Source organism: Ammospiza nelsoni, chromosome 9 (genome assembly GCF_027579445.1).
Source record: "Ammospiza nelsoni isolate bAmmNel1 chromosome 9, bAmmNel1.pri, whole genome shotgun sequence".
Taxonomy (NCBI): Eukaryota; Metazoa; Chordata; class Aves; order Passeriformes; family Passerellidae; genus Ammospiza; species Ammospiza nelsoni.
Genome location: NC_080641.1, coordinates 26,704,560 through 26,725,489, shown reverse-complemented (window position 1 = coordinate 26,725,489; position 20,930 = coordinate 26,704,560). Strand labels below are relative to the sequence as shown.

General features: G+C 62.6%; 1 protein-coding gene across 1 annotated transcript; it reads left to right on the top strand.

Annotated features, from left to right (window-relative positions):
- Positions 1-758: 758 nt before the first annotated feature.
- PTCH2 (patched 2) lies at positions 759-20,919 on the top strand. Its single transcript, XM_059478197.1, is given in 26 exon segments — positions 759-828; positions 831-952; positions 954-1,056; positions 1,211-1,510; positions 11,111-11,300; positions 11,418-11,487; positions 11,729-11,820; positions 13,767-13,962; positions 14,051-14,172; positions 14,425-14,572; positions 14,803-14,934; positions 15,015-15,170; positions 15,276-15,368; positions 15,456-15,581; positions 15,661-15,779; positions 15,888-16,293; positions 16,381-16,693; positions 16,954-17,096; positions 17,185-17,365; positions 17,804-18,087; positions 18,611-18,748; positions 18,874-19,016; positions 19,286-19,385; positions 19,770-20,015; positions 20,166-20,573; positions 20,674-20,919. Coding segments are annotated over 25 exon segments (4,401 nt in total). The 3' UTR covers positions 20,674-20,919.
- Positions 20,920-20,930: the final 11 nt, after the last annotated feature.

Here is a 20,930-nt window from a genome sequence, read left to right as displayed (position 1 = left end):
GCCCTTGAAGAAGAGATGCCCATCCCTTGGGATGGCTGTTAGAGAGATGCACAGACTCTGGAAGAACACTGACTACCCCTTGATATACCTATGAGGGTGCTGCCAAGACCTTGAGGGGTGGCCACAGTGGGATATCCAGCCTTTAGGAGGGCTGCCTATTTCTTGGGAAGTAGCTGTGGGAAGATGCCTGGCCCTGGAGGAGATACCGGGCCCCTTGGGGTGGCTCTGGGTGGGGGGTCGGCCCAGCACTGGGGAGAGGGAGCAGATGGGGGAATGTTTGGACCAAGGAGGGTGGCTGGGGGGGGGGGGGTGCGTCCCCGAGGAGAGGCTATGTACACAACACCCTGCCCTCGGGACACGCTTCGGAGGGATGCCATTCCTTGGGGCATCTCCAGGGGGCTGTCAACCCTTTGCGGGGCAGCTGTGGAAGACGGATGTAGGGAACGCTTTACTTAGCCGGGTGCCCATCCTCGGGGGTACACCTATGGCGGGGGGCTGAGAGGGCTGCGCACCCACCCCGGGGGACGCTCAGAGGGGGATGCCCGTTCCGCCCGTCCCCGGGGCTGTCTGTGGGGCGCTGCCGGTGCCGGGGCCGGAGGCGCGGGGCAGCCGCGGGCTCGGGCCGTGCCGGTGCCCCGGTGCGGCCGCGGCCGCGCTCCCCCCCGCGGCGGGGCCGGTGCGGTGCGGCGCGGGGCGGCGCGGGGGGGAGCGCGGTGTGTGGCCGCCGGCGGCGGGCGCGCCGTTGCTTAGCAGCGGCGATGGGCGCTGCCGCGGCGGCGGCGGCCAATGGGAGCGGCGGCGGCGGCGCGGCCCCGGCGCCCCCCGCCCCCGCCTCCCCTTTAGAGGCGCGGCGGGCGGCCGGCGGCGCACACACAGCCCTCCATCCGCACCGGCACCGGCACGGCCCCGCCGCGCGCATGGGGGCCGCCGCCGCGCTCGGCCCCACATAACGGGGGGTGCCCAGCCCCGCCAGCCGCCCCGCCATGCCGGCCGAGCCCCCCCGCGCCGCGCCGCCGCCGCTCCGCGCCGCCCGCCGCAAGCCGCTGCCCGAGGTGAGTGAGGGGCGAGCATCGCCCGCTCTCGCGGGGGCTGCGGGCCGGGGAGGGCACTTCGGAGAGCGCGGGGGAGCCCGGGGCGGGCCGGGCGGGCGCGGGGACCCCCGCGTCCCCCGGCTCGGGGAACCTCCGACGCTCGCGGTTCCGCTCCGAAGCCGAGAGCGGCGGCCGCGGGCATCCCGCCCCGCTGCGGGTCCCCTTCCCCAGCCGGGGCGCTCCCCTCTCCTCTCCTGGGCTGACCCGATCCTCGCCCCCTCCGCAGGGCAGGGCCGTGGGCCAGAGGACCCCGCTGTGGCTGCGGGCCCGCTTTCAGGCGCTGCTCTTCGCCCTGGGCTGCCGGATCCAGCGGCACTGCGGGAAGGTGCTCTTCGTGGGGCTGCTGGTGTTCGGGGCGCTGGCCGTGGGACTACGGGTGGCCTCCATCGAGACCGACATCGAGCACCTCTGGGTGGAAGGTAAGCGCGGCCCTGCGGGCTCGGCCGCCCGTGGGAACGGTCCCGCTCCCGGCCCCGGCTTTGTCCCCCACGCGCGGCGCGGAGTGCGGGGCCGGCCGGGAGGCAGGTGACAGCGCGGGAGCGGGGCGGGACGAGGAGGATGAGGATGCCGCCGCCGGGCGTCCCGTCACCGGGGCCGCGGAGGACGGGCCGTGGGTGCCCAGAGCCGGGGTCCCGTCTGCGCGGCCGCTCGGGCTGCGCCGTGCGCAGTGCTGGGCTGAGGAGGGACCCCCACGCGTGTTCCTGCGGGGGTCCCCGCGCGGAGGTGCTGACACGTGGTGCTGGACACCCCCTTCCCGGTGGGAAGAGCCCCCGGGGGCGGCCGCAGCCCCGCACCGGGGCAGAGCTGGCGCCGCGGAGCCGCCAGACCCGGCACGGGACTCGGGCGCGGGGGGAACGGCAGCGCGGGCAGGGTCAGGCGGGAGCAAATCCCCGTTTCCGAGTGGAAGCGGCTGATCCCCCGCCTTTGTTATTAATAACTCCAGCGTGGATTTTCTCTCCCCGATCCCTGCAGCCCTGCTTCACGGGTCTGGGATTTGCTTTTCCTGCGCCTGCCTTCGGCTTTGGGGGGCCCCCGGGGGGGCAGCACCCCGAGTGGCAGCCCCGTCTGTGCGGCGGGGGGATCCCCGGGCGGGGGTCCCCGCGGGGTGCTGTGCAGGGGCAGATGTTGCTCAGCGGAGGGGTGTCAGCCATCTTTGTGCGGGAGCGCTGCCTCCTCCCCCACGCCCCGCTCCCTGTGTGGTCCTCAGCTACTCTTGGATTTGGTTCAACAATAGAAGCAACTTTGCTCTCCCACCCCCTTTTTTTTTTTTTTTTTTTTTTTAAATTAAAAAAAAAAAGAGCTCTGCGCTCCCTGGCTGCTTGCACACAGATGCACGCACGAACCCCTGCCCAGGAATGCCCGGCTCTCCCACCTGCTTCCCACTCCCCAGGGATGTTTGTCCCCCCTCCCCAGATCTCGGCTCCATCACCCCCTTCCTCTGCAACACGTAGCAGAGAAATCCAGTGGTACCTCCCGGTCCAGCCAGCGCCTGAGCTGTGCCTGCTGAAGGAGGGACGTGCTCCCTCCGTGGTTCCCTCACTCTGGGTCGTGGCTCCGGCTCCATTGAATTTTTATTGTGCTTTTGGGGTAGTAAGGAGTCAGCGTTTTGTGGAACCGTGGCCAGGAAAGCGGCTGTGGTTGTTCCTGTTAAGGGGAATGGGACTTGCGGCACATCAGGGTGGAGAGCGGGATGGGGAAGGGGCCAAGCCTGGGGACGGCTGGAAGCGCCCAGAAACCCGGCTTTTCCTGTGCCCCACTGAGCTCCCTGCTCGCCCGGCCGCAGCAGCAACTGCGGCTGCTCTTGGGGGATTTCCCCCACACTGCGGTCTGGCTCTAATGTGGGTGCCGGGGGCCTCTCTCAGGAACCTTCCCTTTCTCATGGCTTCTCATCTTCTTCGGTGTCAGGAGTTGGATTTAATTTTATTTTTTTTTTACTCTGTAGTGAAACTCCGCTGACGTGGGGAGTCCTGCCCTTCCTGGGCAGTGGGTGCCCTGGGGTCTGCACAGAGCCCCCGCTCTGGATCTGTGCTGCTGCCTGAGGATGGTGTGGGTGCCAGGGGTGCTGCTCAGAGCCCCCCTTGTCCTTCCTGGGAGGGCTCCTCCCCCGGCAGTGTGCCCTTGGGGCAGACCCCTCCGTGCCTTGCTCCTGGGTGGCACAGCCCCAGCGTCCTCAGGCGCTGGCACAACCTGCGACCACCAAGGATGATGTGTCTGAGATGGCTTTAGTCCCATGGGGTGGCATGCGTGGGTCAGGATGTGGAAGGAAGTTTTGTGGTGACACTTTCAGTCTCGTGTATCGGCTGTGGGGCTGCCTCCCTTCCTCATAACCATCTGTAGCTCCCTGCCTCACTGCTCAGCCTCAGCTCTGCGTTTTCTGGTGAGATCAAAGCATCCCCCGCATATGGCCAGCCCTGATCCCTGCACCCCATCCTGCTGGTGTGGGGATGGGCATTATCAGGGGACAGGAGGGCCTGGGATGCCCCTGGAGAGTGGAACACAATTGCCCAGACTCTGTGGTTGCATCCAGAGCACTTGAAGCTGCTTTGGGATTTTTCTCAGCCACTACTTTCTCACGTTCCCACATGTGTGGCAGGGTTGGAGTGTGTGTCCTCTACAGTGAGCCTGGTGCCTCTGTGGCAGGCTGAAGCAATGCAGTTCTTGCTCCTTGGCTGGCAAAGTTGGTATCCCATCTGCTTGGTCCCAAGTGTTTGGGATCCCCAGGGTGCTGGGCACCTGAGCTCCTGCCTGCTCTGGGTCTGTGAGGAGATGTTTGTGGGACTGTGGTTCATCCCAGCCCTGAGGCAGGGCTGTAGGGTGTCTAAGGGGCAGGGTATGTGTGCAGGGAATCCCAGGCCCATCATTTTGGCCCAGTGGGTCCCAGCTCAGGGTCAGAGTGGTTTAAGGTTCCAGGAAGCCTCTGGTGACTGCATCCGACCGCCTGCCTCTGCCTAGCCAGGCTGAGGGATGCGGGTAGTGATGCTCCAACCCACAAACCACCCTGCCCAGGTGAGGTCCCAGCGCTGCAGGAGCAGAGTGTGACCCTGTGCCAGGCAGTCCCCACTGCAGGCTGGGCTCAGCTCTCAGGGAGCCGGGATCCTGCTGAGCAGGGGAGAGAAGGGAGCGGTTTCCCATGGGAGCATGATGCTGATGTGCCATCCCCCTCCTCCCCAAACAGGGGAATAGGGCGGGCAGCCCTGCTTTGGCCCCGTGACTGGGGTCAGCACTCGGGCCATGCTGATGCTATGTCCTCCTGAGCCTCGGCTGTGACCCCGGCCACCTGTGGGAAAGCAGCGTGTCCCCTGTCCCGATTCTGGGAATGTCCTTAGGCCGGGGGGCTGGCTGATGGGTTCTTGCAGTGTTCTGGGGTAATGCTGACCTGTATCCCTGTTTGGGAGATGGAAGGAGGCTGTGTCACCCCATAAATTGGACTCGACTGTGGAAACGTTCAATTAGGCTCCTCCGAAGCAATTAGCCCCTTGGAGGCTTTGCAGTCCCGGCTAGCGGCGAGTGTTGAGTTACCTCTGGACACCTGGCAGCTGTTCCTGGCTCTCCCAGGGCGTCTTTAGGGCCAAGGGGCCGGGGAGGCGAGCTCTGGGCAGGCAGAGCCCTGGGTGGTGAATGGGTCTGCCTGATTTATAGCGCTGAGGGCTGGTTCAAAGGAAGGCCGGGTTAATTCCTAACCGGAACAGCCAAGCGCCCCGCGCAGCCGTCGCGCTCTCAAAGAGCTCCTGAGTCTCCCTGGAGAAGACCCTGTCCCTTTCCTGGAGGGGTCATGGACACCCCGAATGTGCTGCTGGGATGAAATAGGACACATCTTATGGGGGTGAGGGGGATTTGTTCTCTTGTTCTCATCCTGGGGCACAAAGCTGGGACACCCCCAGCCCTCCTGGCAGTGGCTTCTGTCCTTCCTTGACCTCTGCAGCAGTTTTTGGCACAGGGCATCAGCTCCTCGGCACCCAGGACAGGGCTGGGATGCATTCTGAGCTCCCCCTGCGGCAGGCCAGCACGGAGAGGAGGTGCTGGCTGGCTCTGTTTGCCGAGAGAGGGGCACAGGGAATGAGGAAGCCAAGGACGGGATTGAACGCCCTCAGCGCTGTCTGTGTGGCCTCTCTTCCCGGCCCTGTCCCCACTGCGCTGGGTGGGTCCCGTGGAGGGGTGTGGGGGCTGCAGGGATGCCACAGCCGTTCCTGGGTGGGCACACGGAGAGGTGGGTGGTCTCCTTGCTGGGTGGGTGGGTTTGTGGGGTGGGATGTTTGTGCAGGGGCTGAGAAAGGAGCGGGTGATTTGGGGGGCTCTGTGTGGCTGGAGCTGACAGCTTGGGGGGCTCTGATGGCAGTTTGTCCCCATGTCTGGGGCAGCAGGGTGCCTGCTGGGATCTGCCCAGAGCTGGCTTCACTCCTGTGGGGTGGCTCCTGGGCTGCCATGTCCCTGCTCTGTCCCCACATTGGTGTCCTGGGGAAGAGGGTCCCCATTTCTCTTGGGGTGTGGTGACACAGGTATTGCTCTGCAGGAAGGTCTTGCCTGGCCTGTTGGGATTTTTCCTTCAGCACCCTGCTGTCCTCTCTGTCTGCAGGGTCTGGGTATCTGTGGGGACACTGTGTCCCCGTGCTCGGGGGCTTGGAGGAGTGAGCAGCAGCTGGGGTGTTGCTGCCATGAGGTGCTGAGGTCCCTGTTATCCCAAAAACCTTCCTGCCTGCCTCTCCCCTCTGCTCCCAAGTCCCCTCTGGCTGTGAAAGAACCTTTCTTCTCGAGAAGGGGGGAGGGAAGGAGGCTCACCCAGTTGCCCCCCACCCACCAGAAGATGGGGTCCAGTCAGTTCACCTTTATTTATTTATCTTTGGGAGGTGAACGCAAACCCTCTTGCTCTTCCTTTTCCCTTCCTTGACAGCTTGGTCAGCTTTTTTGGGCTGGAAAATTTTGCTAATTAACCCAAAGAGACTGGAAGACTTTACAGATGGCTGCGACTTATCTGCCCCTGTCCATTTTGCTTTCCTTTTCAACTCATACATTTTTTTATTTCCTAGAAAGTATTTTTTTCTGGTTTTATGTATATATGTTTTTTTTAACTTGGACATATCTACGGACTTAGGGAACGGGCTCTTTTTTTGTGTGTTTTAAATGTTATTTAGCGGCTGGGAGGGGGCAGCGCCAGGGCCCAAGAAGAGGGTTTTATTATCTGCCTCTCCCTCGGGCCTGGAAAAGTGGTCTGAGTTCAAAAAATTCATTTCTTGCCTGAATGAAGCCAGCAATGTGGAAAAATTTCACCATTCAGAGGGGGATGAATGTATGTTTCAACCACACATTAAGTGACATTAGCAAGCAGTGGAGTGCCTAATGTGGCCATTTTTCACAGCAGCCAACAGAGGGGGTGATTAGCATAATTAGTACAGGCAGCCCTATACATATGGAAATGGCAAATGCCTAAATGCCAACACCAGTGGAAATTTATGTCAATGCTGACAGGAGTCTTAGCGGTGAATAGTTCCCAACTGAATCCCCTCTCCCCCCCTCCCCTTTTTTTCCCCCCCTCTCTCTTTTTCGGGGGTCGCGCTGTCCCCTCGGCGCTGGCCGGGGCGGTGCGAGCTCCCGGTGCCCCCCTCGCCGTGCTGGGAACCGCCGCCCCCCGATTTGGGGTAATAAAGACATTAATTTAGCTTCGCCGTTAAACAAAAGAGTTCGGCCGGGGCCGGCGGCTGGGGAGCTGGCCCCAAACGGGCCCTTTCAGCCCCTCCGCCGCTGGCTTTTTGAAGGCATCCCCGGCTTCTGCCGCCCCTCTTGGCCGAGCCGGGAGCCCCTTCCGTGGGTTCGGCCGGAGGAGCCGGGGCAGCGCCGAGCCCTCGTCCGCGCCTCGGTGCTGCCGGGGCACCCATCTGCCGGCAGCTGCCCCCCTTGCCTTGCCGGGAGAGCCGCGGGGTGAATGGGGCCGGCAGGACGTGTTTTGACAGGATGGGGCCGCCGGGCTTTTGGCGAGGCTGGCGGTAGCGGCCGGGACAGGTAAAAATGGCTCTTTCAGTGTGCCCTGGGCGAGACTTCCTCCGGAGCAGCATGGGTCCTTTCACTGCCTCCCTAATCCAGCTAATCCGCCCCACAACACTTTGAAGGTGGCCTCCGGCTTGCACGCCGCTCAGCACGGGGAAGCTGCAGCCGAGGGATGCTCGGGGCGGTGCCTCGGGACCCCCTCCCACCGGGATGCGGGCAGTGCCTGGCTTGCAGGATGGTTCTGGCGTCCCTCCGGAGCCCCTGGGGCTCTGATGGCCCAGGGCAGGCGTCTCTGCCCGCGGGATGTGCTCGGTCTGGGTGCCTCTTGTAGCAGAGCGTGCTGCAAGGGGGGTTCCCCTTGGGGTGAGCTTTTCCCAGGGGATCTCATCCTGACCTTGTCCCGCTGCCAGCTGTGCCTTTGTGGTGGTTCCCAATCCGAGCATTGGGATGTTGTGCTGTAGACAGGGAGCTGCTCATCCAGTCCCGTGCTAGTGGGCCCAGCTGGGGCCAGGGCTGCAGCATCCCCTGGGCACCAGCCCAATCTGCAGCTCAACGTTTGTTGTCACATTCCGTAGCCCCATTACACCATGTGGGACAGGGCCTGATTTTCGGGGCCAAGGGAGAATGTGTACCCAGGAGTGTTCCCTCCCTGTCATCCTGTGCCACCCAAGGTGACACCCAAGCGGTGACAACACTGGCAGTGCCTGGGTGCCATCTGCACTGTGGTGGCACTGCTGTTGACCGTGACCTCTACCCAGCCTGATGGGACAGAGTGGACTTTGCAGCATGTGTTTCATGGGGAGACTCTGGTACCTCTCTGTGGTCCCCAGCACCTCCCACATCCCTCCCTCGCCCTCAGCCTTGCCAGGCAGGGAGGGCTCAGTGTGGGGCTGGCAGCCTGCCTGCACCCACTGCCCTCCCCGTGCCACCCAGACACGCTGCCCTGGCACGCTCAGCCTGCTGCCCCCACCCTTGGGTGCTTGGAGACAGGGACAGGGCGCCGCGGGGTTTGTTCACCTCCTGCCCTGCCCTGGGACAGCGTGGTGGGAGGTCCCCTTGCTGTCACAACCAGCGGGGTGGCTGCAAGGGGGCCAGCCCCGGCCTGGAGGGCTTTGGAACTGCGCTGTGGGCAGAGGACCTGGCATGGGCTCATCTGACCCCAAACCCTCTGAGATGAGTTTGGGAGGTTCTGGCTGCCCCTGGGGAGATGTGGAATGAGCTGGGATCAGACCCCTCCCAGGACAGCATAGGGGCTGAGGCTCTGTCCTGGCTGCAGCAGCTGATGGCACGAGTTGGCCCCGCTATGTGAGGCTGGGCTGGCTGCAGTGCCGTGGCTGTGGCTCCTGTGCCCGGAGGGTTTGGGGTGCAGGGAAATGGCTCAGGCAGGGTGGCCGGGAAGGGGGCAGGGAGGCTCCAGCCCTGCTCTGTAATTTTGTGGCGGATGCTGTAATTACTGAGAGGGCTCCCCCGGCAGGGCCCGTGGATGGGAGGCAGCCGCACAGGCAGCCACCCTCCCTGCCAGGGACCCTGTCCCATCCCTAGCATCCACTGTCCCTGCTTGGGTACGGCCGGAGCCTCCTCTGCACCCCAGGTGTTTGGAGAGCAAGTGGGTGCAGGGTCCCAATCCAGGTGCAGCCAGAACTGCGCTGAGGCTGCACCCACAGACCCCCAGCAGCGGTACCGAGGAGCAATGCCCAGACCCAGCGAGGATGCTCCAGCCTCGGGGGACTGCCCTGCCCCCAGGCCCTGCTGTTGGATTTTGGAGGGAGCTGGGGGTCCCGGGCAGTGAAGCCAAACCCTGCCGGGGAGCAGAGCAGGCTGTTAGTAAGCAGGACCGGACGCCTGATTGGAACCAGAGAGCCCTTTGCATGAAAAAGCCAAGGGCTCCTTTTGTTAATTGGAATAAAAAAAAAAAAAAAAAAAAACGAAAAACAAAAACCCAACCAAACAACAACAACAACAAAAAGGAGGAATTTGCATACAGTTCCTCATTACCGTGCCCATTGTTGGTGTGGGGGTGCCGCAGACCCCTCCCGGCCGGCCGGGGGGCTGCGTGCGGCGTGGGGCGTCTCGGCGCTGCCGGGCTGCCCGGCCGGCGGGCGTGCGCCCGTTTGAAGTGTCCTTGGCAGCCCTGTGTGCGCTGCCTTGTCTTTTCATGTTGCTCTTTGGTTAATTAGGGTGTTGGAATTTGAGGCTTCCTCACGGCCTTTGAAGCTTGCTGACGGCTCGCAGTGCCCTGTTCCAAATTAACACTAATTACAAGGGACGGCTTTTTATTTTCTCTCTCTCTCTCTCTCTCTCTCTTTTTTTTTTTTTTTTTTTATCCCCCTCCTCTTTAATTTTTCGGGGGGCTCGCCCCCACCCCGTGCCTGCAGATGTGCGGCTCCTCCCGCGGCCGTGCGGGGCGGGGATGCCGGCGGGGCAGGGCGGAGCAGGATAGGATGCGTCCCCCGGGAGCAGCGGCGCTGCCGGGCACCCCCTCGGCGCTGTGTCCCAGCTCCCGCCCGGGCGCGGCGTGGGTGGCACGGCTGAGATCAGAGCAGCTTGGCGCACCTCCTGCCCGACCTCCCAGCCTGCTGGGAACGGCATGGGCGTCCCACTTCCCCCCACCGCCGACACCCACCCTCCCCGTGTCCTCGTCCCCTCGCCCTGGGTGCTGCTGTCCCCTCTGACACACACACAAAAGCCGCGGCCGTGTCCCCCCTCCCTGTCCCTGGCACAACCTCTATCCCAACTGGCATCTGATGGACACCAGCTGCTCCCTGGCCCAGCCAGGAACAATAAAGATGCTTTGCCCTCCCCGTTCCCAAAAAGCAGGAAAAAAAAAAAAAAAAGAAAAAACCAAAACACCAACCCATATAATAAGTCATTAAAAGGGAAGATTCTGCTCCTTATTTGCGGTCTCGCTCTGGCCTCCTCGGTGCTGGCGGAGGGCCAGGCCCGCCGGGGCCCCCGCCTCTTGCTGAGGGAGCATCCTGGTGCCGATGAATCGTGACCTCCCCTCGCTTTCCTGGGGCTGGGCAGGAGCCTCACCCCTGCCAGCGGCACTGCCTTGGGAAGCATCCCATGCTGGGCATCCTGGGGTACCCCAGTGGGTGGCACTGGGACGGGGGCTGCGCCCCACATGTGCCAGGGCAGGAGGCTGGAGCAGGGCAGCCAAGTGGTGCGCTTGGGAGGGGTTTCAGGATCCGCTTCCCACCCTCCTCTGGGCTGTGTTGCCTCCCCTTTGCTGTACCAGGAGGGATGGGAGCCCCCCATTCGAAGGGGATGGGGACAGCTGTCCCTGGGCTGGTGCTCAGCCATGCGAGAGACCGTGCAGGGTTTGGTCCCAGCCCCAGCCACGCTGGCTGGGAGGGGATTCCTCTTCCACGCCGAGGCTGCCACAAATGGAGTCGGTGGCTTCAGCTGGAAACCCTGGCCCTGCTGTGCTCAGAGCTCTCCCGCTGCCCAAGGGGGACAGATCCCAGAGCCTTGGCAGGGAAGGGTGATGTCCCCAGCACCACCTCCCTCCCCTGTCCCCTACAGCTGCAGGGACTTCGGGGTGCCGGCATCTCCCTGCGCTCCTTCCCTGCTGCCTTGGGGTGCCAGCTGGGCTGGGCTGGGTGCCCCCAGTTTCGCTTCTTGTTTTGTGGGCTGGTTTTGGGCATCTGCAGCACCCACCGCAGTGCACGGGTGGAAGTGGACAGGTTGAGTTCACTCCACTTCACCAACCATCTGTCTGTGGGTTTTTTCTGGTGAGAGCAAAGCCAACAAGCTGCTTTGGGGTTGGATACAGTGTTGGTGGGAAGGGGGATGCCTGGTCCAGTGTGTCCTGAGGTGGTCCCTGTTTGGATCCCTTGGGTGTGAGCACCCAGAGGATGCAGCAGTTGGGGAACCTCACACCAAAAGCCCCTGTGAGTGATCATGGCACCACCTGATGCTGCGTGGCCTTGATTCTGCCCATCCCATTCCCTGGGCATCCTGATGGGCAGGGCAAATTGGTGGGATGGGGGCTCTGCCTGCCCTGGCACTGACAGGGCACATCGTGCTCCCCTCCACAGCGGGCAGCCGGGTGAGCCAGGAGCTGCGCTACACCAAGGAGAAGCTGGGCGAGGAGTCCGTCTACACGTCCCAGATGTTGATCCAGACCCCTAAGAAGGAGGGTGATAACATCCTGACACAGGAGGCCCTGCAGCTCCACCTCGAGGCGGCCTTGGCCGCCAGCAAGGTTCAAGTCTCCCTGTACGGAAAGTGAGTCCGGCTCCAGATGGGGATGGGGACCCCTGCCGTGCTCTGCACATCCCTCTTGCCCTTGCCATGTCCCCTGTGGGATATGCCCGTTCTCAGCGCCTCCTTTTGCCGTTCCAGATCGTGGGATTTGAACAAGATCTGCTACAAGTCGGGTGTCCCCATCATTGAGAATGGCATGATCGAGAGGGTGAGTGCTGGTCATGGATGGCCAGAGGGAGCCCCCGGGGGTGGCTGCTGACCCGCGGGGTCAGTCCATCAAAGAATGGCAGTGGATGGGCTGTGCTGGGGACACGGCTTGCCAGCCCCAGGTGCTGGGAAGGCACTGCTGGCTGGATGTGGGAAGGTGCAGGTTTGGGAAGCCCAGCAAGGTGGGGGGAGACTGGGGAATCTGATCCATCCCTGCTGACCCCTCGCATCTCCTCCTACAGATGATAGAGAAGCTGTTCCCCTGTGTGATCCTGACCCCGCTGGACTGCTTCTGGGAAGGCTCCAAGCTGCAGGGAGGCTCAGCCTATCTCCCGTGAGTGTGTGTGGGGAACTGTCCTGGGCTGTGGGGGGCCATGGTGGGAGCAGGAGCTGGGGATGCTGCCGAGGGGCTGTGCTTGGCCTCCCTTTGTAGCTTGGCTCTGCCTGCTCCACGGTGCTTCAGTGCTGCAGCTTGTCCTGCTCAGCCCCTGGGTTGGTCCCACCACCATTGCTGTCCTGCTGGGTCGACACCCTGGGACAGGTCCCTGTCCTCCCCTGCTTGGCCTCGGTGGCACAGGTAGGGCTGCACCGCTGCAGGGGGCTGCAGCCCACAGGCAGGAACTGCCCATCCCGTCCCATCCCATCCCATCCGTCCCTGCCATGCTCTCTCACTTGCCAGGGATGGGGACAGGGGGGACAGTGGCTGTGCCACAGGCAGGTCCCTGAGGCTGCAGGTCCCCTGGCAGCACTTTGTGGGTGCTGTGATTGTGAGGGGGCACCCACACTCCTGAGCTGTGCCCAGGGCACGGAGGGCACACAGTCCCTGGGCTGGGTGGCGAGTGACTCCAGCCAGCTCCTCGCATGGTGGTGGTGGGGCTGGGGACCCCGGCTTGGGCCGGGGAGCCTCCCCCACATTCCTTCTGTTTACGCGTGTGTTTGTCCGGGAGAGCTGGGGCGGCTTGTGCATTGTCAGCAAACGAAGCCCCGTGCTTTCTCATGCTAATGCTGCTCTGAAAGCTGCCCCTTGCCAAATAGATGAAATAGTGGCCTTATTCAGGCTGCTGCGGACGGGAGGAGGGGGAAGGGGCCGCAGCCTCCCCAGCCAGGACTGGGGGGCTGGTTTTGCCCCCCCAAGACCTCAGGTTCTCCCCATCCCAGGCTGGGGAACTGCCAAGAGCAGGAGCAAGTGGGGCTGGGGTGGCTGTGCCAGAGGGGATGCTGGTGGCATTGCCTGCCTGGTTGGGCAGCGTTCTGGGGCTGAGCTCCGTGGCAGGCAGGCTGGCACTGGAGCAGCCACGGGACTCCTCTCTCCCAGCAGCCGAGGGAGCCCGGGCACCCCGGCTGAGCGCCGGCCGGCCCAGGGGGACTCGTCCCCCTTTTTAACGCCAAGGGGTGAGCGGGGTGGGAGCTGGGAGAACAAAGAGCAGCAATCTATGGAAAGACAAAAGGATTTGCCCTGGCTCAGTGAAGCAAGCGAAAGCAGATAAAAGGGGCTCTCTTTGGAAGCAGCAGCAGCTCCGGTTGGTATGTGGGAATCTCGAGCGGCCGGCTCTGGCCCAGCCAGCCTTCATGAATTATTAGGCTGTGTTTCTCCCCAGAGCCCACACTTGCTCGGGGCTTTTTCTTCCCCTCTTTGGAGCGCTGGGCTGGGTTATTGGCTTTTTTGTGTGTCCTTTCTGTCTCAGAAAAGAAGCTGAGGCTGGAAGCTGGCCCCCAGCTCCCCAGGCTGGGGTGGAGGGAGCAGAGCATCTGCAGGCAATGGGAAAAATCCTTTTCCTGTGTACCCAAGTCCCCTGCAGTCCTGCTGGACCTCCAAGAACCTACTCCACGCCCAGCTCCCAGTATTGTGCTGAGTCCCCAGGACCTCTGCAGAGCCCCAAACTCTCCAGCTTGGGGGAAAATGGCAGGAAGGGCTGTAAGGGATGCCAGGAGCTATTGCCTGCCTGCTCCCCTCTATCAAGATGTTAGCCCACGGGCAGTAATCGGCCTGACTGCTCACACAAAGCGGGGCCAGGCAGCAGGGCCGGCTCCCCTTGCTTTGTCCCGGACTAACAGGATCAGGCACGCTACTTGACTCGAGGCACGGCCGCTGTGGCACATAGGGCACGGGGGATTCCCGGGAGGGGGTAAGGGACGTGCTGGGGGCTGAGCTCGGCTGCATCCCTGCATCCTGCCCGGGAGGGCATCCGCAGCACCCCTGGCATGGGCCGGCAGGGGTGATGGTGGTACTGCCTGTGGGTTTTGGCATCCCCCATGACTCCAGTGCTGCTCTCTGCCCAGGGGCCGCCCGGACATCCAGTGGAGCAACCTGGACCCTCTGCAGCTGATGGAGGAGCTGGGGCAGTTCACATCCCTGGAAGGCTTCAAAGAGCTGCTAGACAAGGCAGAGGTGGGACAGGCTTACATGGAGCGGCCCTGCCTGGACCCCCGGGACCCCCAGTGTCCCTCCAGTGCCCCCAACAAGCAGAGCCAGCAGGTGGGTCACAGTCCATGAGGACCAGGATTGGGTGTGGGAGTGCTCTCATGCCTGCCCCACAATCCTGACACCTCTCCTCCACCCACAGAGCCCCGACATCCCGGCCGAGCTCTCGGGGGGCTGCCACGGCTTCTCCAGGAAGTTCATGCGCTGGCAGCAGGAGCTGATTTTAGGTGGCACGACCAAAGACTCCCAGGGCAAGCTGCTACGGTAAGAGCTGCTGTGGGCATCCCCAGGCACAGGGCAGGACGCCTGCCCTGGCTGCAGGAGGGGCTGTGGGGCTGTCTCAGGGGCTGCTGAGTGTGTGGGGCCGGTGAGCAAGGCAGAGCAAGGAGGCAGGATGCCTGGGTCCTCTCCTGGCTGTCTGTGGTGGGGATGGGTGCCATGGGGTGGGGGATGGACCCATTCCTGCATCCTGGGGCGCTGCAGCCGGTCCCAGCGAGGTGCGTGCCTGTCCCCCAGCGCCGAGGCCCTGCAGACCATGTTCCTCCTCATGAGCCCCCGGCAGCTCTATGAGCACTTCAAGGATGACTACGAGATCCATGATATCAGCTGGAGCGAGGAGAAGGCAGGAGCCATCCTGGAGGCCTGGCAGAGGAAATTCGTGGAGGTGAGCACTGAGAACAGCCCCCACATGGGGCTGGGCAGGGGTGAGCCTGTGCATGGCATCCCTCTGTGCCCAGGTTTTCATGTGGCCACGGGTTCTGGCACTACTCTCTTTTAGTCCAGCGCATCCCTAGGGAGTGTCAGTGATGATGCTGACCCCCTGAATGGCTCTGGGGTGGGTGTACTGTAGAGCAGGGGGCTCCTGACTCCTCTAATGGGATGCACCTCTGGCAGCTGGCACAGGACTCCATCCCTCCCAACGCCACACAGAGTGTCCATGCTTTCTCCACCACCACGCTCAACGACATCATGAAGTCCTTCTCTGACGTCAGCGTCATCCGTGTGGCTGGGGGCTACCTCCTCATGGTACGTGTGCCCCCTCTCTCTGTCCTCTGCCTTTCCTCCATCTCCCCCCAGGCCCCTGCTAACCCACTGTGCTCTTGCAGCTCGCCTACGCCTGTGTCACCATGCTGCGGTGGGACTGCTCCAAGTCCCAAGGGGCTGTGGGCCTGGCTGGGGTCCTGCTCGTGGCTCTCTCCGTCGCCTCTGGCCTGGGGCTTTGCTCACTGCTGGGCATCTCCTTCAATGCAGCCACCACCCAGGTATGTGCTGGGGGAAGAGCTGGCTACTGTGAGGTGGGTGGGACCCTGAGTCCCCTCTCAGGTGGTGATCATGTCCCTCTGCTCATGCCAACTGCTCTGTGGCAGGTCCTGCCCTTCCTGGCCCTCGGTATTGGGGTGGATGACATGTTCCTCTTGGCTCATGCCTTCACCGAGACGAGCCAGCACATCCCTTTCAAGGTGAGCACTGAGCACTGCCCAGGGGCTTCTCGGCCTCCTCCTGCCTCCCCATGGTCCCTTCTCATCACCCCTTCTCTGTCCCTGCAGGAGCGGACAGGTGAGTGTCTGAAGCGCACGGGGACCAGCGTGGCTCTCACCTCTGTCAGCAACATGATCGCCTTCTTCATGGCAGCCCTGGTGCCCATCCCTGCCCTGCGTGCCTTCTCCCTCCAGGTAGGGCCACAGTCCCTTTCCAGGGGATGGGAAGGGATGGCCAGACCCCTCTCTGATGTGTGTCCCCCAATTCCTGCAGGCTGCAGTGGTTGTTGTGTTCAACTTCGCCATGGTGCTCTTTGTTTTCCCTGCCATCCTGAGCCTGGACCTGCACCGCCGGGAGAAACGCCGGCTCGACATCCTCTGCTGCTTCTACAGGTACTGGCACTGGGCAGGCTGGGCTGGGTCTGACCCCACAGCTCCCTAAAGAAGACAGGGTGACTAAATATCTCATTCTTCTCTCTCTCCTCCACTTTCTCCATGCAGCCCTTGCTCCTCAAGAGTCATCCAGATCCAGCCCCAAGAGCTTGCTGATGCCAACGACAACCATGCCTGCCACCCATCTCCTTATGGGCACCCCGGCATGGCCACCAGCACCCAGATCACCACCACCGTGCAAGCCTTCACCCGGTGTGACCCCTCGGGCCACCACATTGTCACTGTCCTGCCACCCACGTCCCAGGTGTGCACCTCGCCTGCCATCCTGCTGCCCCACAGTGACCCCTTGGGCTCGCAGGTCTTCGCCCCATCCAGCTCCACCCGGGATCTGCTGTCTCAGCTGGATGAGGCCAAGGGTGGCCGGGAGTGTGTCCCCCTGCCCTTCTGCCGCTGGAGCCTCGCTGATTTTGCCCGGGAGAAGTACGCCCCACTCCTTCTGCGCACCCGGACCAAGGTGAGGGGGGGACAGCCCTAGTGGTGCCACTCAGGGTGGGTGGGTGGCACAGGACTGTTTCTGACCCCCCCCCCATTGTCCCCACAGGTGGTGGTGGTGGTGCTGTTCCTGGCACTGCTAGGGCTGTGCCTCTATGGCACCACCATGGTACACGATGGCCTCTACCTGACGGACATCGTGCCACGGGACACCAAGGCACACGCCTTCATCTCGGCCCAGTTCAAGTACTTCTCCTTCTACAACATGTTCATTGTCACTAAGGGTGGCTTCCACTACCCGGGAGCCCAGGCTGCCCTGCTGAGCCTGCACCAGGCCTTCAGCACCGTCAAGTACGTGGTGCGGGAGGGCAACCGTGACCTGCCTAAAATGTGGCTCCATTACTTCCAGGACTGGCTGAGAGGTGAGGGACATGCCTCTCCTCCATGACTTCCCCTGCCTGACAGTCCTCTCCTCATCCTGCATGCTCCCCACTGACCTAGGAATGCCTTCCCTTCTGTGCAGCACCCTGGGGAGGATGGTACCAAGGTGCCCAGCACTGGAAGCTGAGCCTTGGGGTTTCTGTGTGCCCATCCCTTTGGCACCACACTCCCTGGATCACACGGGGTGGTGTGCAGGGTGGTGTATCCCCAGGAATGCTTACCCCCCATTCTGCATCCCCAGGGCTCCAGGCCACCTTCGACAGGGATTGGCAGGCTGGGCGCATCACCCATGACAGCTACCGCAATGGCTCCGAGGATGGAGCACTGGCATACAAGCTCCTCATCCAGACTGGCAACAAGAAGGAGCCCTTCAACTTCAACCAGGTGAGTGATGACAGGGCTGGGCTGACTGAGCTGGGGATGTCTCTGCCCCAGCTGCCCAGCTCATGTTCACTCCTGGTCTCTCCTGTAGCTGACCACGCGGCGACTGGTGGATGAGAATGGCATCATCCCCCCCGACACCTTTTACATCTGCCTGACAGTGTGGGCCAGCAACGACCCCCTGGGCTTTGCTGCCTCCCAGGCCAACTTCTATCCCCCACCCCCTGAGTGGATTCATGACAAGTACGACACCACAGGCGAGAACCTGCGAAGTGAGTGAGCATGGTGGGCTCCTCAAGGTCCCCTCTGCCCCTCTGTCCCCTCTGGGTCCTTCTGCAGAGTACCCCATTCCCCACACATTTTTGCCCTGAAGGGAAACCCCTCATCCCATCTGGTAAACTGCCTTGCTTCCCCTCATCCTTAACCCTCATCCTCTTGCATCCCACACCCTGAGCATCCCCCTGTGCTTTCCCCGTGCGCTTAGCAACACACACCTGCTCCAGCCCAGTGAGCATCTCACTGCAAAGAGTAACCCACTAATGCACAAAAATCCTACGGGCAGAGAAATGCCCCACCCTCCTTCTTGACCCCAGTCTGTTCCCTACACACTCCTCAGACCTGTGGTAGCCAGCCAGGCATCAGGCTGGTGCTCTTGTGCTGCCTGTCCTCCTGTACTGCCCATACCCTCACTGCCTGTGATCTCCTCACAGTCCCAGCAGCCCAGCCGCTGGAGTTCGCCCAGTTCCCCTTCTACCTGAGCGGGCTGCGTCGCACGTCCGACTTTGTGGAGGCGATTGAGAGCGTTCGGGCCATCTGCCAGGAGGCTGCGCAGCGCCACGGCGTGCTGAGCTACCCCAGTGGCTACCCCTTCCTCTTCTGGGAGCAGTACATCGGCCTGCGGCACTGGTTCCTGCTGGCCATCAGCATCCTGCTGGCCTGCACCTTCCTCGTGTGTGCCTTGCTGCTGCTCAACCCCTGGACCGCCGGCATCATCGTGAGTACGCACCCTGATGCACGGGGATGGGCCTGATGGGTGGGGACAGGGACATCCAGCCTTTCTCCCGTCCTGCTGAGTGGCCCTGGGTTCCTGCTTCATGGGAATTGGGTGATGGAGTGGTCAGCGGAGGGAAGGGATGCCCATATGAGGGTGGCAGTGGGTGGGGGACTTCTGTATGGAGGGATCAGTTATATCATTGGTGAAGAGAACAGGGGGCCCTGGATACATCCATGCAGAAGAGTGACAGGAACACCCATGTGGAGGTGGCAGTTGTTGGGGGAGCCACATGGAGTGATCAGGGAACACGTTATGATGGGAATGTGTATAGTGGGTAGGGGTTTGATGACATCCATGCAGAGCAGGGTGAGGGCTACCCCCAGAAGATGGGACAGAGGGACACTGCAAATAGAGGGAAAAGGGTCAGTGAGGTGAGGCTGCTCTATATGGAGTAGGGTCAGGCTTGCCAGGGAGGGGGGACAGCCTGTCAAAGCCATCTCTCATTGACCCCATCACCCTCCAGGTCTCCATCCTGGCCATGATTGCTGTGGAATTGTTTGGCATCATGGGGCTGATGGGCATCAAGCTGAGCGCCATCCCTGTGGTCATCCTCATTGCCTCGGTGGGCATCGGTGTGGAGTTTACTGTCCACGTGGCCCTGGTGAGTACAGGCTGATGCCAGTTCCCACTCCCTGGCACCCTCACCCGCTTGGCCATGTGCTGATGGGTGGCCCATCATGGGTGGCACATGGGGACAGTCCTGCATGACATTTCCATCCCACTCAGGGCTTCCTGACAGCTGCGGGGAGCAGGAACGTGCGCTCAGCTGCAGCACTGGAGCACACTTTTGCGCCTGTGATGGATGGTGCTGTCTCCACCCTCCTGGGTGTCCTCATGCTGGCTGGCTCTGAGTTCGATTTCATCATGAGGTGAGCGCTGAAGAAGGGTAAATCAGCCACATGCTGCCCTACAAGAACTTTGGCAGTGGGGGCTGGTGGGTGTGGCAGTCCCCCCCGTCTGGTAGTGGGGATGTGGGGTAGCTGGTGAGGACATCTTGCTGGGGTCTGCCATTCCACCTTGCCTGGAGGCTGGGGAGACATGGCAAGGCCAGGGGGTGTGGAGTGGGAAGCCGTGTTTGCGATGGGAAAGGCTCATGATGGCTGTACCTGCTTACCCCGTGTGCCTATGGCCCCCTCAGGTATTTCTTTGCGGTGCTGACCATCCTGACGCTGCTGGGGCTGCTCAATGGGCTGGTGCTGCTGCCCGTGCTGCTCTCTGTCATCGGGCCACCCCCTGAGGTACGAGACCCCTCCATCCCTCCTCTCCCTTATCCTTTCCAGCCCTGTATCCTGTCTCTCCATCCCCCATTGCCCCTCTCCCTGCCCACCTTTCACCCTTTATCCATCTTTGCCTTGTCGAAACCACCTCAGTCCGTCCTTTGCCCCATACCATCCCTCTTTTACTTCATCCTTTCTCTAACCCATATCCTACTTGCCCCATACCTACCTGACTTTGTTCCTGCTCCATTCCACACACAACTTTCCCCACCCCTCCCTGACCCATTTGATCCCATCCCTGCTTCACCTGGCATCGCCCACATCCCCATCCTCGCATCAACCCTTACTCCCTACTTCTCCATACTCTTCTGTCCCTGGCTCCTCTGACCTGTGTTCTCTCCCCAGGCATCCCTGGTGGATAATGGCCCCTGCCTACCCCCACCAGAGTCGATACCCCCATGTCTGGGCCCTGGGGGACTGTACGTCCGGCGCGCTCCAGCCTGGCCGGCCACCTTCCCTGAGCCCTCTGACACAGAGCACTACATGGAGAGCGTGGGGCCAGGCAGCCCACAGGGACCCTTCGTTGTGCCTCCTGCCCCAGCACACATCCTACTGGAGGCTGGCAAGGACCCCAGCTTCCCCCGCATCACTGTGAGTGTCTCTACCCACTGAGGCATTGCCAACTCCCCTGCAACCCCGGGGACAGGGTCATGGATAGAGCTGGGGGATGGGGGCTGGTGGTGTTGCCAGAGGGATGCTCAATATGGCTGGGGACCCTCATGCTTCATGCTCCCCCTCCAGGTGCTGAAGCCCTACAAGGACAGCCTGGAGGCTCAGGGGAAGAAAGAGGCGTCTGGTCCTCAGCCTGCAGCCCCCCTGCCCTTCGGGGAGCCGTGCACCACGTTGCCCCGAGATCCCCCTCAGCCCTGCCCAGCGGGCACCCGGCCAGCGCCACCCGCAGCCCTGCCCACCTACAGCACCCACCTGCAGGGTCCTGCCGGCAGCTACACCACCGTCACGGCCACCGCGTCGGTGACAGTGGCCCTGCACCCCTCACTGCCCGGCTCCTACCCCACCTTCAGCCCTGAGGGCTTCACCAGCGCCGAGCGGGACTGCCTGGACGAGCTCAGCACCAGCGGCGCCACTGTGCCCGACACCTTTGAGATGCAGAACATGGGACACCACCACGGGGCAGGTGCCTGGCGCTAGGTGAGCTTGTGGACACGCTACCCAGGGCAGGGCATGGCAGTGTGGGGTGTGAGGTGGGTGTGGAGGGACCCAGCTGACCCCCAGATCTCTCTCCCTGCAGATTGCTGGTTCCTGGGCAGAGCATCTCCCCAGCACCCAGTGGGCACAGGAGGGTGCAGTGCGGGGTCACCCCGTGTCGTGCTGCTAATCGCCAGAGCGGTCTTGGCCGAGGAGGACCGGCCCCCTGCACCCTGCACCGAGGCTTGGTAGGGCAGGCTGGCACTTCTATGCAAGCTGTGTGCAGGCCAGGCCGTGCCCGTGTGTCCCTCACCAGAGGCTGTACCGTTGGTGCCATGTCCCATCACCCAGGGCTTGGGG